The sequence below is a fragment of the Lathamus discolor genome, chromosome 1 (assembly GCF_037157495.1).
Source record: "Lathamus discolor isolate bLatDis1 chromosome 1, bLatDis1.hap1, whole genome shotgun sequence".
In the NCBI taxonomy this organism is placed as follows: domain Eukaryota; kingdom Metazoa; phylum Chordata; class Aves; order Psittaciformes; family Psittacidae; genus Lathamus; species Lathamus discolor.
The window spans coordinates 83,155,523-83,171,028 of record NC_088884.1 but is presented as its reverse complement, the minus strand read 5'-3'; the positions used below and the strand labels follow the sequence as shown (position 1 = coordinate 83,171,028).

Here is a 15,506-nt window from a genome sequence, read left to right as displayed (position 1 = left end):
GTGTGATGTGTGTAAAGACCAGTTGCATGTGTAAGGATTTGCATAAGACACTTTCATGTTTTAAAGCCACCTACAGAACTTCACAATTCTATGTACAGTATCTACTGCACAAAATCTCAAGGGTCAGCATTAATAGTTCTAAAAATTTGAAAACACTGTACTGCAGTTTTATTAATATTACTTTAGACATACAATATTGTTGGGGGTGCAAAGAACTCAAATAAAAATCTAATAAGAACTCAAATAAAAATCTAATATAAAGAGCTGTTAAAATAACCAGAGGCTTAACCTGTTTCAGGACTTTTCTTGTGGGAATGAGTATATACAAATAGCACTGAGGTTTTAAAATGTTGAGAGAGCCTGAAATTTATGGGATGTAGAACTGTGATATCCCTGTGTTCCTGCATTACAACTAACATGTTACATTTCATGAAGGTATGTACAGCTCATGAGAACTGTAGTCATTATCACCTGCATGTAGTATAAGAAAGACAGCTATTATCCCATGATGTTCACAACCTGCTGTGAAGTGTCTTAGTTTTACTGTGGAACCATGAGGGCACTCCATGTATAGAGGTCCTAAACTGTATTATTTTAGCCTATAGTTTTAAAGTAATATGCTGCATAAAGAAACTGGGAAAAAAACTGATGCTTATAGAAGTGACTATATTTTAAGTAACTTTCATAGACTTAACAAGAAGATGCAGTAATACTGTCCTGGTTCAGCAGCAGCAGTCATTTTTCTCCTTCTTAGTAGCTGGTGCAGCGCTGTGTTTTGACTTTCGGCCTGGGAACACAGCTGATAACACAAATGTTTTAGTCTGACTAAGGACTTTCTGAGCCCCATGTCATGCCAGGGATGAGGGGAGGTCGGGAGGAAGCAGCGACAGGACACCTGACCCAGGCTAGCCAAAGAGGTATTCCATACCACAGCACGTCATGCCCAGTGAGGTGAGTGGGAGTTACCCGTAAGGGCATGGGCTCTCTGCCGGGGGGGTCAAACTCGTTTGGCGGTGGTATTGTATTCTCTTCCCTTGTTATTTTCTCTTATCAATATTATCATTGGTGGTAGCAGCAGTGATTTGTGTTATACCTTAGTTACTGGGCTGTTCTTATCTCAACCAGTGGGGGTTACATTCTCTCGATTCTCCTCCCCATACCGCCGGGGTGGGGGGGGAAGGAAAGAAAGAGGGAGAAAAGGGGGGGGAGTGAGTGGATGAGCTGTGTGGCTCGGTTTAAACCATGACAAAAACTTAGTTGTAAGACAGTAAAATTAATATTTTTATTATTGCTATGAAATGATTTCTGTTTAAACTCAGTTGTTGTGTGTCCCCCTGTGTTTGCTTCATCCTGTTGTTCACTCAGACTAGAGTGAAACTCAAAATTCTTCACTCACGCAAATTTACTGCTCAAGGAAACTGCTATTAGGCTCCAGAAGCAGGTTTGCTGAAGTGAAGGATGCAGCACTTGACTCAGAATGTGCATGAGCATCTTATTTTTATTGCTCTGTTCTGCTTTATTCTTTTCACAGCAAATAAGTAGGATTAAGGGAGCATATCTTGAATGATTGATGATAATTCTGAGCACCACAGCTAAACCTTTTGACTGCCTGACTTAGAAGTACTTATTATCCCCATCAGCTTCCCTGATATCAATACTCCCACACTGTTATTTCTGTCTAACACACTGAGATAGTCTAGAACAGTCAAAGGCCAACTTACAATAATGAAAAATAAAAAGAAGAAAGAAAGGAAAAGTTAGCTCAACCTGAATTCTGGGACTTGTTCTGGAATTATTAGGAAACTTGGAGGAAAGAAAACTCCCCCCCCCCCCATCTCATTTTGTCAGTATTAGCACATACTGCCATTATCTTTTCTATTCTTATTCCATCCCAATTCATCCCTCCATCGTATGATCACATTAGGAACTTGAATACATGATCACACTGTTATGGGAAAGCTACATCACAGATAGAAACACAGAAAAACCAAAGTCTTGTTTAGGTCAAACTGTATTTACAAAACAGCCTCTGAGTTCAGTATGGTTAGATGTAAAACTTCAAAAGATAATGAAAACGTTTGCAGTTTTACCCACAGAGGAATAACGTAATTATTATCCATGTCTATGAGAATTTTATTTTTTTTTCCTCTGTATATGGGAAGACAGTGGTCATTTAGATACATCTATGGCTTTGGATTCATTATAGGAACAATCTTCTGTTAGAAAAAAACAACAGACATCAGAATTATTTTGGCATAGACCACTCTATTATTCTGGTCACAACCGAAATGCATCATTCCAATCTCTGACCAAACAAGGACTTATATTTATCTTCTTTTTTCTTTTTTTGACTGAAAGGGGATCTCTGACATCTCTTAATTCCTTTTCTAGTCATTCCTATATCTTTTAGAGGCTTTGTGAACAACAAAAGGTGTTGTTTTGGAAAATTAAGAAAAAAAAACCACATGACCTCATTTGTATTTTCTCCATTGGAGCAGATAAGGCTGTGAAATTTCAGAACATTGCTTTGAAGTTTACTATGTACGTTACTATAGATACTAACCTTTTTATGCTCCCAAATGTCTGCGCATGACCTAAAAATCTTCCAAAATCTATGTGGAACATGTGTCCGGCATTTGTCAGCATTATGTTGTCATTGTGTCGATCACAGACTCCCAGAATAAAGGTAACAACACACCAACCAGCGCAGGAATAAAAGAAATTCCTTATTGCCTAGTTAGTAAAACAAAAGCACTTACTGGAAATATTCAGAATTACTTGTTTGCAACGCTAATAAGAAAACCAAACACTGCACTTCTACAAATGCTTTGCATGTTGTAGGAATTGTACTCATACAAGTAATACACATATTTCAAAGTTACGATACAGAAACAATTTTACGCATGAGATTTTCACCTTGTGTATTATGGATACTTGAAGTCTATAGAAAATTTCTAAGGTGAAACGCATGTAAGAAGAACAAGCTTCTTGGCAGGAAGATGACATTTTCTGTTCAATAGCATGTATATTGTAAAAACCATTGTTTGGAAATTAGTTGGAAATCCACAAATTTAACCATTTGTTTTGTAGTGAAAGCCAGTTATTTTATATCCACTGCACTGTTCAGTATCTATATGGGTCTTTTTTTCTCCGGAACTCAATTGCCTTTCTCAAATCCTAATTAATCAAGCCCCAAAATATTCCTGCCCCCAAAATTAAACCCCATTTTACAGAAATTAACTGAAGCAAAAAAAAAGGCTAAATCATTTTCTGCTCGTAGCATCTGAGAAATTGAGAGATTATGGGATTAAATCTAGTCTTCTACAGACAGGACCCAAGAGAGTGATTAAATCAAAAACCAGTCTAATAGTCATGTTTAATGTAACCTCCTCCTCTGATGCTCTTTTACATGGTGGAGATGTGTACTTTCATGGTCAGTCTGCTTCACATAAGTGGACTGGTTCGTTCAGATCTACTTCATAAATCTCTTTACAGTATTACGTTGTGGCATTCCTCTTTGCCAAAATTGTGCCCATGGCAGATGCAGGAAAATGTACAACCTATTGATTTGCTCACCAGAAACACCTATAGGTGTAGCCCAAGTTTTCTGCTAACTTCAGAGGGAAGTGTAAAAATTGTGACTTCTAGTAGAAGAATCCAACCAACCTCTTTCACAACACAAATGTTCAGTGTCCTCGTTCAGGGGACAGTTATTCCTGATTCAAATGATGACTCTTCTACCCCAAAGCATAAGGAACAGCTTTAGTCTTTTTTCAGTCTTACTGAAAACTCAGTTCTTATTCAGAAGTCTTAATCTCCCATAAATCTAAATCATAATCAAATTAATTTATGTAGAAGCGTCCAAAATCCTAATCTGAAACCTTTATGGTTTTGGACAAAACCTACGTTGTCCAAGGGAAATCATTATTTAGGCATTCAGGATTTCCCTGTAGATGTAGGGCGCCACCTGCAATGGCTGATACAAGTGACAGCACTGTGGAAAACTTAGGTCACAGCACAAGAATTAGCTGAATTTTATATCAAACTGTACTACTTATTCACTTTGAAGACCTTGGATAAAAAAACCTAAGCTTTCTGTGATTTTGCTCACCTAACTGTAAAATAAGGATATTAAAGCTTATTCTAAGTTAGTTTTTTTGAGCACCTTAGATAGAGTATTGTCTGAATAAAAAATCATGAAGGAGTAAAAAAAGAGAAAGCTTCATTCACCAAAGAGTGCAAAGTGAATGCACAGTAGCAATTTTATGCATGCCCCATGCAATCAGATCCAACTGCATTTTATGTTTAAAAAAACCTGAAAGTGGATAACTGGTTTTATAATATTCTACATTAATGGGAGTTTTTACAAACCGTAGCAGCAGCAAGAAATCAGGTTTGTAATCAATAACTAATAGTAACTTTTCAATTGAAATGTTGGCTGCATTTCTACCATAACACTGTAAACTTACAAACTTAAAAAAAATTAAATCTTGACAAATTGTTCTTGTTTAATTTAATCAAAATGATATACCAGGAATTCAAGTGTTCTTATGAAAATGAACGAATGTCTGTGGAATAACTACAAAATTATTAAAAGCTATCAAATTTATTTATGCTGTACTTCATCTGATAAACTGTCATAGAAACAATTTTCAGAGTGGTAAACACGCAAAGGTCCTGTTTAAGTTCAAGGTTTTGGCTACTAATCTACTGTGGGCACAGAGTATGGTTCTAAAAATTGTCCAGCGACATAAATGTTAGGTTTTTCATGGGCCTCAGAACATGCTCAACCAACAAAGAATTAATAGGTTCGTTTGGGAAACATCTGCTTCTATAAATAAAATCTCTAATTTTTTGGCTCATGCATAATGTCCAGTTTCATAAAATCAGATGCATTACATAGGATCCCACAATGTGATATGAAAAGCATGATTTTATGTATCATATGACCAGAGAGTTTTGATAAAGCAGCTTTCTAAAACTGTGTGTACTGACATGGGTTTCTCCAATACAGGAAATCCACTGAGACTTTGCATGGTTTATATACAATAAAGTATTTAGAGGGCTGACCTAAAAAATAAATGCTTCGATTTCGGTACTTAATTTCTACTTCTCTTTGCTTTGCTACTAAATTTCAAAAATCTCTATGACACATTTTTATAAAAAATGTATTGCAATGCACCTGATCCAGAGCAGTATCTCTTTAGGAAAAAAGTGGCATTTAAGTCAGCTCCCTGGCTTTTATGCATGTGACTTGTTTGTCTTGTGTCTGAGTCATTTGTTTTTGCTGCTTACTGGCATTTGGTTTCTTTTTTCCCCATGGTAAAACATGAAATGTATAATAAGCTTCATTTTGATGTTACCTCTTGGTAACTTGATTCCAGAAGATGGTGATGGCGGAACCATTTTTTAATTGTGTTTTCTTTCAATGGTCCTATCAGTCCAGACTCCCTGTGGATCTTCGCTAGTGTGGTAGCATCTGGCACCATCTGTACCAACCCTAATCAGATAGGAAAGAGTTTGTATGAAAAACCTTTAACTTTAAAAAGATAAGAACATCAATACATATTGCCTATTGTTGGATCATTCCATGCAGAAAAAAATACATGCATAAAAAGGTTAAAAAATAATGAATGCAATAGAAAATATAGATCAGAATCACTTTTTCTCTTTGGAAGCAAAACACAAAGGACAATAAAAAATGGCAGTTCTGTGAATGAGAAATAAAAAAACCAATAAAAATATTGTGGACATAACTGCCTCAAGGTACAAATAAAGACAACAATTTAATGAGATTCAAAGTGGGTAAAAAATGTACAAACCAAACAAAAATCTGTAGAAAGTAGGATTAGATATTTACTGTGAAATATTTCTTATGCGTTTACTGTCTAGAATGCTACATATCTTTTTATGCAGTATGTGATGCTAATCACAGCTGGGAGAAAGGATACTAGAAAATGCAGAAATTAGTCTGATCCAACATGACATAAACTGGGACTTTGAAGTGCAGAGAGAAGCCAAGCATTTTGCAATGCTTCACTTGAGTCCTCTCTGTCTCTATTGCATGCACTTAATCCCTTTTTTGGAACTGAGACCCTGCTTGCTGCCTTCTGTCCCTGTCCCCATGTGTGGTCCCTTGATGCATTTCTGTGAAAAGTAATTTCGTTGTTCCTATGACTATGAAATTATCATCTCCTACTTCCTTGTATGCAAAAGCTAGCCCATGGAGCAAGTCATTAGCCTATGACTGGGAAGACCTGGGTACACAAGTTTACTTAAACACGTATACTGTATGACCACAAGGAAGTCACTTGGTCGTTTTACCCCTAATCATTAAGTGTAAATCAATTATATTAGCACTTTTGAAGCTCATAAGAAAGACATTGTGTGGAAAATCTGTTGGACAGCAAGAGGTTTTCTGCGGCTATGGTGCTGAAAGGAAGAGACTGTCAGGCAGAGAATACCTGCAGACGATCCCTGTATCTTTCTTGGCAAACATCAAATTAAGTGCTAGTATTTAACACAGACTATAATACAATTGGAAACAGTGTTCTTGTATTATGTGCATTTGAAGCAGAAGCCTTTAAACTTTGACTCCCATCTCTACAAAGAAAGAAGGAGTCTTTTTCAGGTCACCTTAACACCCACCATGTGAACTCATCTAAACTTTCTCCTAGTTCCTTCAGCTCATTCATCCTCTCTCATTTTCTCTTCATGTCTCAGAAAGCAATGATTCTTTTTAATTTTAATAGTTTTGTACAGCAGGTAATCTGGATACATCAGTCTTCTATTTGTGCAAAGATTATTTTCAGTAAAAGGCTGGAGAGTCAATAAAAAATAGTAAGCTCACTGCTGTCAGTAAATATCTCTAGCAAGCAATTGGTGTCCCAGCTACAGTTTTGCTGTAACAACCACAATGGGAGAAAAAAAAAGCTTTCAGATGAGTCAGACCTGCCCTTAGCAGCAAAAATTGCAATATTAACGTTTCAAAATCAACACTGTGAAGCTGTCATCACTTATCTAGAGGTACTTTCTGTAGCCACATGCTACAGGTTCATTTAAGTATCTATGCAGGATCACAGTGGATTAAAACTTCAGCAGCTATAGCAAATATTCTCCAAAGTTATCTTCTTGACGTGTGAAGTTACTCTGAAGAATCTGGTGTGAGCTGATGGTGTTAAGGCTTTTGGAAAATTCTAGCCTAAGCTGCTACAAAATTCAATGAGTTTGGTTTCACTTCTTCTGGAGAGGCAGAATGAATAAATAAAATAAACATTAAAATTCAGGGCTGGAGTAACTGAAATTCTAAGCATTGTTTTTTTTCTTAAAGGAGGAAGATAAATAAGACATCCATGAAAATAAAAGCTACAGGAAGGATTTTTGAATACTGTTGTTTACATGAAATATGAATAATGTAATACAGGTAACTTTTATAATCTAAAACTGACCTTGCCCTTTTCCTGTAGATAAACACCTATAAACGATCATTTGCATATCCAGTCCCTCTTGGAGCCAAATGCTGTCCATTACTCGAATAATTTGCAGAACCAGCATATCTTGACGCAGATCATCGCCTATCTGTGAAAATTGCACAAGAAATCCAGGTTTCTCCTCCAATACCAGATAGAAATAACTTCCTATTTCATTTGGACTTTTTCCCCCACCAAAATAGCTACATCCATTTTGCAGTAAATCCCTCTCGTTTTTCTTCAAAATTGCTACTTATCTTTCCATGTCGGAAGAGGACAGAGTAGATGGCGCACATTAGCAGAAACAGTTTTGACAGCCGCTGAGATGGTTACAAATGATCCCTGATTCACTGCAGCCCTGCTGCTTATTATTCCTATGTAATTATGAGAGTTTGAAAATGTAATCCGGAGGTAGGATCCTAATTTAGTTAAATTCTGAAGTCTACCTAAGGCTAGATCCCTTTTCATAAATGACAGTGTTTAGCTAATGTTAAGCTTCACAACTTGGTATTTGCAGCAGGCTGAAGGGGAATTTTATCATGAATTTGTATTTTATCCATTACATGATTCATATTCAGTTTCAAACAGTGATGTGGTGTTGACTGCTCTCCCCATGGAGTCAGTCAAACAATAATCTTAGTGAAATGGGGCTTTAATTATAGCCACAAGAAGTAATGATGAGATTATTTTCAACCATTGCTGAGTAAATGGCCTGTGAAAACATAAGCCCTGCTTTTTTTTGTTTCCACTTTCCCACCCCATCTAAATACAAGTGACTTTAACGGGTATTTTCAAGTGGTTTATTCTTTTATTACATCCTTTTTATACAAGCATTCCAATCTACAGACATTCACTGCCATGAAATGGGTACTTGAGAACACACAAACTCATCTTACAAAGAAAAAATCCAAATCTATTTTTCTTTTATTTAAAAGTAATCTTGACTCCAACTAACCCTTCATAGTACTTAAACCTGTGAAAAATCTTATTTGCTCCACTGGCCTTCTCTCCTTCTCTCACATATGAAGTCAGTAGACAATGTAGCATGATATCAATGCTCCATACACATTATCCATATCATTTTCCATACACATTATCCATAATGACTAAACAATGAAACTATAGTACAAGATATATTAACACAATGGTTTGCTGACAGGAGATGGTGATATTAGCTGTAATATTGCTAAAACTATAATTGGACAGTTGCTTGTTTGTTGAATGTTACTGGGCAGGGAAGATACAGTCTAGGTAAAACCAGCACAAATGTTTAAATGCCCCATAAGCAGGCATTTACTTAGCTAAGTAGGAACCTATCTATTTAACATTGATTCTCAGATGAATCAGAACCAGATCTCTGAATATTCAGGAAAACTTAACATTGCTAGCCTCCACTAACAGACTTCTGAATCAAAAACTATACTGCAAAAGATCTAGGAATAATGTCTTTCGCAACACTGACCATTCATCAGCCATTTTACAAACCTCAGTATTCTCCTTTAAAAACAATATCCACTGTTATGTAGTATTTTTGCTCTTTTGAAGGAGAAGTAACTTTAAATTCCATGTACTGTCTTTTGTGGATGGACACAGCACTGTCCTGATCTCTGAAGCTTTTCTAGGTGACAATTAGAGAATAAACCAGAGTTTATTTTCAGAGGTCAGTTCTTCCAAGTAACTCCAAGGAGACACCAGAGCTACCCTGCTGTCCCCTCCCTCTTCCTCGGCCTGTTTCCACACACTGGATGATAGGAGCAAATATAGTTCTGCGTAGCAAATGCACCCTCTAACACTCCAGTATTTTTATTTGTTAGAGCTATATGGAGAAGGCTAAGGGATTCAGTTATTCAGAATTACCTCTTCTCTGAGACATGCCCTCTGACTTCATTGTGGTAAATAAACTAGGTTTAAAATATAAGATTAATGTTTTAGCTTGGTTGACTCCACTAAGAAAAAAAAAATTGCAGGGAGTTGTTTGATTCTCTACTGATCAAAAAAATTGATACTTCAGTGCATTGCCTCAATGTATTCCATTATAAGTTGTATGTCAGAAATAACTGGGAAAAGCAAACAACAGAGCCAAACCAAACCTTCTCAGGCTCAAGGTTTAAAATATAAATTAGGTGAACTTGAAATCACCATTTTTCATACAAAAGGAACTCAGGATTAGAGGAATAACTTACCTTAAAAATAATATTGATGTTTTCACTTGGAGCATTTGCATTGACAAATGAGATTTTTAATGGAAAAGCATTGGACGTAAAATATGAACATGACTTCAGGGAAAAAAAGATGAGAGAGAAGAACAACAGCGTCATTTATACAAAACATCAGGATAATACAGTAACTCAAAAAAAGGTACCATCTTTAAATACTACTATTACATTATTGACTGTTTAATTGGATCAGGAAAATGAGAAATTCTTTTTCCCAGACAATTTATTTCACTCAATAATCAGATTATAGGAATGGGTAATTTTTTTCTGTACTAATTGTTTATCATTTTCACACAGGCCTATTAACAACAAACTTTGGCTAGGACTAAGTGAATGAAACACAGAAGACTGATCTAATGAGAATCTGTACGGCATTGAAAAGCCTTTGGTCCTATTATTTTCTGGGGGAAAAAAAAAACAAAGCCCCAGTCATGCAACCTTTATGGAAGCAAATAACCTGCTAATTTCATTGGTGACCTCACCCTGGCTGAGGATACAGGAAATTCTGAAAAATCCTCATCTATTTTATGTGGAATTTATCTTAATTACACATAAACTCTGACTTCTCATGCCCTACAGCTCCTTCTACCTGAAGACCTCAAAGGGCTTCAAAACAGATTAATGAGCCCAGCACTGCAAATCCTGTGTGAGTTAGAGTGGTATTATCATCATTAAAAAAAGGAGGGGGGAACCCACCAAAAAAACAACCAAAGACAAGGGTAAATTAATGGCCTGGTTTCTGGAAATAATGAGTGCCCCACAGGAGCCACTGCTGTCCTTAGTGGGTGGAGTGCAATGGAGGCTAATTTGAACAAAACCACTACCAGACAAAGCTGCTTCTTGCTTTGCATCCAAACACCTCAAAACATGGTACAAACATGCAAATATTGTCTTAGCCACATCATATCTCTGCAACATGCAACAGCTATCATTGATGATGAAATCCTTAACCCCTGTGGAATTTTGCCAATTGAAATGTTTCATTAAGTGCTCAAAATGTTACTGTGAGATAATGCATTACCGATAGAGCCGGGAGCAGTACTTGCAACTAGTAAAATCAATAGATGACACCAAAATGAATTAAATTTAGGTAATTATAAGCACTTAAAAATTCTAATTTGCATGATTATACTGACATATGGTTCAATCAAGAAGCTGCATATATTTATAGCAAGATAATGGCCTATAATGATATAAGAAAACAAAAAAAAAACCCAAACCTAAAGTATTTCTCTTCAGATACTTTTATTTAAACATTTTGTATCTGTCCAGCCAAGCTGGTGCAGCATAAATAGCATGACTGTATGGTGAAACTCCTTCCCATTAGCCATTATTTCCAAAAAAGCCTGAAAGCAGTGAGAAGCAGCAGGCTTCAAATTCTTCTCACTTATATCATACATAATTGGCCCAGGCCTGCAGGGTGCTGGAAGACCTCTGTTCTCAACAAGATCAAGGCTGAATAGCAATTATTGGGAGAATCATGGGTCAAAGGCAACTGAAGGGATCAGCACCTCTTAGAATGAGGTCCACTGTGGATAATGAGACAGAGAACAAAAACAGAGCACAAATTGCTGTAATTAGGCAGCTGAAACTGGTAATATATATGGGTGTTCAGGTTTGTTTTCTCTTGCTGCTGGATACCTTTGCTTTCTCCAGAGATGGAACAGGTTATTCCTGGCATAGTATTGTTTATGAAAATATTTCTAAACAATGAATAACTGAGCCTTAGTACTGTGGTCAAAATAAAGTTAAATAACACTGAAGAGCACTGTTGTTTCCTTTATTCTTCAGTCATTTTCAACAAAGGTCACAGACACAGGTAAGTTATTGTGAATATTTAATATTTTATCTATTCTCAGTCCTTTGCCTAGTCTTGCCTCAGCAAAAAAGAGCTATCTCTAGACCTTTAGCTGCTCTCATACCTGACCGGGGAGTCTTAGACGAGAAAAATCCTGCCACCAACAGCTGCCTGCGCAGGACGGTAACCTTGCCAATCCTGACACCACCACACGGTAGCTGAGCTGGGAGTAGGCTCAGCTCAGAGTTTGAAATCTCTGCTGCCACTGCTGTGTAAAGTGACACATGTATGCAACACCCACCCCACCAGGCCCCTTCACCTCTGCCTCAAACAAAGGCCCCCAGTTTAAAGGGGATTAGGCTAGGTGTCAGTTTCCCAGATGACCCATCCTTTATACCAGTATTTCCCAGTCAATGCAGCCATTCACTCCCTCTCTCCCTTTATACTAAAAAAACCCAAATAAAAAGACCCAAATTAAACCCATAATTCATTGCATGAGCTAGACTTACGTCTGCCTTTATGCCTTGGACAACAAGTGCGGGATTCAGGGGAAGCCGACAAACCTTTACCTCCTGGAAAAACCGCTGAAGTCTGTTGAGTTCCATCTTTAACACCTCCTGCAACATGTGAATCGTTATGGCAACATGAAAGAACATAGCAGCAGCTTTTAAACCCTTGACTGTCTGTATTTTAAACAAGCAGTAAAATTTCTGGAGCTAGCAGCATCCATGCGAGCTTATAACAGCTAATGAGGTCATGCTGAGGTGCAGCTATTAAAAATAAGAACTGTGATTTTACTCCGCATTCATGTTTTTTTCTGACTAGGTGCACTACCAGTTCACGCTGTCGTGTCGATTCAGATTCAACACCCTTCATTAGAGGCTGATTAGCCTTGTACCTGCTTTGCTGCATCTCATATTGTTTTGGCCTTGATGGACAACTTCACAATTTGTTGCTTGTTGCCTCAACATTGTGATCTCCCTTGCCTAACTGTATGTGTGTTAACTGCAAAATTTAGGAGTTTTTCAGTATCACTGTAACTGCAGCTTTGAGATTAATCTTTAAAATCCCAATTAGGCATAAATAGTGTATAATGTATCACTATTTCTTTTTCTTTGCACGGATTTTTTCCCTTTGCATATCTTTTCCTCTATATACTTCCATGTTTGCTTTGCTGCTCTCAGTAGCAACACTAAGAATTTTCTGAAAAAGCCTTTGAAAATCTTTGAATCCCTAATAAGGCAAAAAGAAATTATGGTAACTTTCATGATAACCAGCAGTGGCAGGTATATTTTTATTTGTCTTTCTGGTCTGTCTTGCTGAGCTCCCAGCAAGCAGCAGTTTTACACATCAGGTAAGTAACAACAGCTGTCTTGGAAAATTAACAGTTTTGAACTGGAAATGTACCTACGCAATGTAAAAGCTGTTCCTGCTGGAGAACAGGACTACAAGCCTGCTGCTTCCAATGCATTTCTGCAGATATGTGTGCAGCATTAATTGCTGAATGCTGTATTTAAGAAATTAAGTACAATCCACTCTGGCTGGCTTTGCTAAGAAATGAGGATGTTCAGCCTGTCAAGGACAACTCTTAGCAAGGTTTTCAAGAAACAACGGCAGTTCTACAGGAGTCAAATATTTTGAGATGAGGTGCTGAATGTGAGCATTCTTTTCTGTAAAATGCTAATTGGTTTTGTTGCCATTATTTCTGACCACCTCCAAGTCTGGTTGAGGAACCCTCAAAGAAGGAATTTAAATGGCTTAACAGGTCTACTGACCTCAAGGTAATAGTTGAGAATTGTCCCATTAAATACAAATGTTTTTCTCGTTTTCAGTGCCACACAAAATTTTACAAAGTTCAGTCAAATCTTGGGTTTATTCATGTAAAGGGCACTATAGGTAAGAGGTGTTACCTCAGAAAAAATAACTTAGATGGTAGAGGAGGTATTTTTAACAAACCTTTCTTTTTGCATCACTGGCAGCTTTTACTTTTTTGGCAATGTCTTCCAGAATTCCGGTAAGTTTCTCCTCCTTAGAAAACTCATTGTTCAGGGTTTTTCCAGCACAGAATTGGAGAGCAGCCAGTACTTTCTGATACCAGATTTTGAAATGAACTTCATTCTGTGCATTCTTCAACAGCCTGAAGGAGGGAGGGGAAAAAACATTTGTGTATCTTAAACTGATTTTTATTTTCCACCACCTCTAGCAGAAACAATAAATGGACTCCAGACTAATGTGTATTTGGTGACTTTGGGCAGCAGAGAACAAAAACAAAATGCTGTGTATTTGCTGTCAGTACTCAAGTCCCATTTGATAAATAATGAGATTCTGAGTGTGTTGAATCAATAGGAACCTGACATTTCTACACATTGTCAAACATCGTTCTGTGCATGTATTGCTTCTTATTTCTGCAAGAAAATTTTACAAAATGAAAATAACTTGTATTTTTTGAAGTCCAGCCCTAAATATATATCCCCAAATCTATTATTCCTTCTCCCCCCCCAGCTCCTGCCAGTACACTTATATAACTAAGCATATCTTTCAGCTAGGAGGTGCATTTAAAGAGTATTTTAGATTCAGACATCATCATTCTAGAAACTTTATTTTGAGGAGACATTTCTGAAATTGGTTATAGTTCTAAAAAGAGTGAAATGAGCCCACTTTATTCCTTTCTTTACTGGTAAGTGTTGGTCTAAAGCAAAAACTCAGCTCGGTTCTACTGCAGTTTGTAAAAAAAAAAAAAAGTCGGAAAGATACTTTTTTTTTTTTTTTTCCCCAGTCTTTTCTAATCACACATTCATTTAGGCCAGGAAAACTGTTGGGCTTAGGGAGGTTTTTTTAGTTAATTGAACTGATCACTGAAAAATCTTTTCCATATGTGGGCCAGAGGTTTAGTACACATTTGATTTATTTTTGTAAGTGTAGATGTAATCACCAACTTTATAGTGCTACTAACATCCTGCCCATTGCCTGGGATTTTCTTTTGCCTGAAGGACTGATGAACTGCTCTTTGCTTTTGTCCAAACTTTCTTCCCCACAACTTCAGCCCTAAGTAAGTCTCAAACCTTAAATTCCTTGTACATGTCTAAATTTTAATGCAGTTTCCCCTATCTGAAGAGGTTATTCAAGCCTAACAAATAATTGTAGTTTTCACAGGAAATCAGAAAGCTGTTGACTTTAAAGGCACATCATATATGAGCATGTCACGTAAAAAAGCAAGAACAAGATATATATCAAGCACTGATATTTAAAGGTTTAAAATAATAATTCCTATTAACACTTCAACTCCTTCAAATCATACATAAGGCACTACAGTATTGCTACAGCAGTCCATGCATCTTTTGGTGATGAGGGATTCTTGTCATCTTTTATAAGGTAATGTTCCTTCTAGGTTGTTTTTTCCTACATAATTCAGTGAAGAATAATATTACCTACTGGCTTCTGAAAAGCCTCTCCAGTAACACAGAACCTCTGAATATTTAAGGGTTTATAAGCACTGAAAATCTTAAAAGAATGTGTGGTGTTTCTATCAGAAATGCCCAGACATGAAAGGGAAGAGATATGAGAAGTTTATCACCACTTTCTGGAGGAGACTGACAAAAATGACATCTTTTTTCTTGTAGGCTAGTAAAAACAAATAATTACATTTTGGATCTGAAGGAAATAGAAATTGTCATTGCAGTGCCTGGTGGAAGGCAAACCCCACCATATGGAAGCAGTTGTATTCTTATCCTCAACCCTCCCCAAACTGAAGAAGGCTGAGAGAACATGCATATATGGAGGTGGATAGACTAATTCTTCCAGATTTCAAGCAGAGTAAGTCCAAGATCCCACAGGATGGGATTAATTTACTTAAATGTAGATGTCCTGTGCCATTTTAGATATCCCAGGAAATCCTATTTGGCCTCTGCCTTGGAAGTGCATGGGTCCACTAGAGGCAGTATTTCCTGTGTGATGTTCCCATGCAGATGTCTCAGATGCCCTATGCTGTCTAAAATAGCCTATGTTTAGGGTACTGAATCACAC

General features: G+C 37.0%; 1 protein-coding gene across 1 annotated transcript in view; it reads right to left on the bottom strand.

Moving 5' to 3' along the window:
• PIK3C2G (phosphatidylinositol-4-phosphate 3-kinase catalytic subunit type 2 gamma) overlaps positions 1-15,506 on the bottom strand; it is a 215,197-nt gene that overhangs the window by 79,896 nt on the left and 119,795 nt on the right. The window contains exons 20-25 of the mRNA XM_065683405.1: positions 13,440-13,620; positions 11,993-12,100; positions 9,653-9,745; positions 7,449-7,578; positions 5,364-5,500; positions 2,564-2,733 (exon numbers count right to left, since the gene is read on the bottom strand). Of these exons, the coding sequence (XP_065539477.1) occupies positions 2,564-2,733; positions 5,364-5,500; positions 7,449-7,578; positions 9,653-9,745; positions 11,993-12,100; positions 13,440-13,620 (819 nt within the window). The remainder of the gene's footprint in view (positions 1-2,563; positions 2,734-5,363; positions 5,501-7,448; positions 7,579-9,652; positions 9,746-11,992; positions 12,101-13,439; positions 13,621-15,506) is intronic.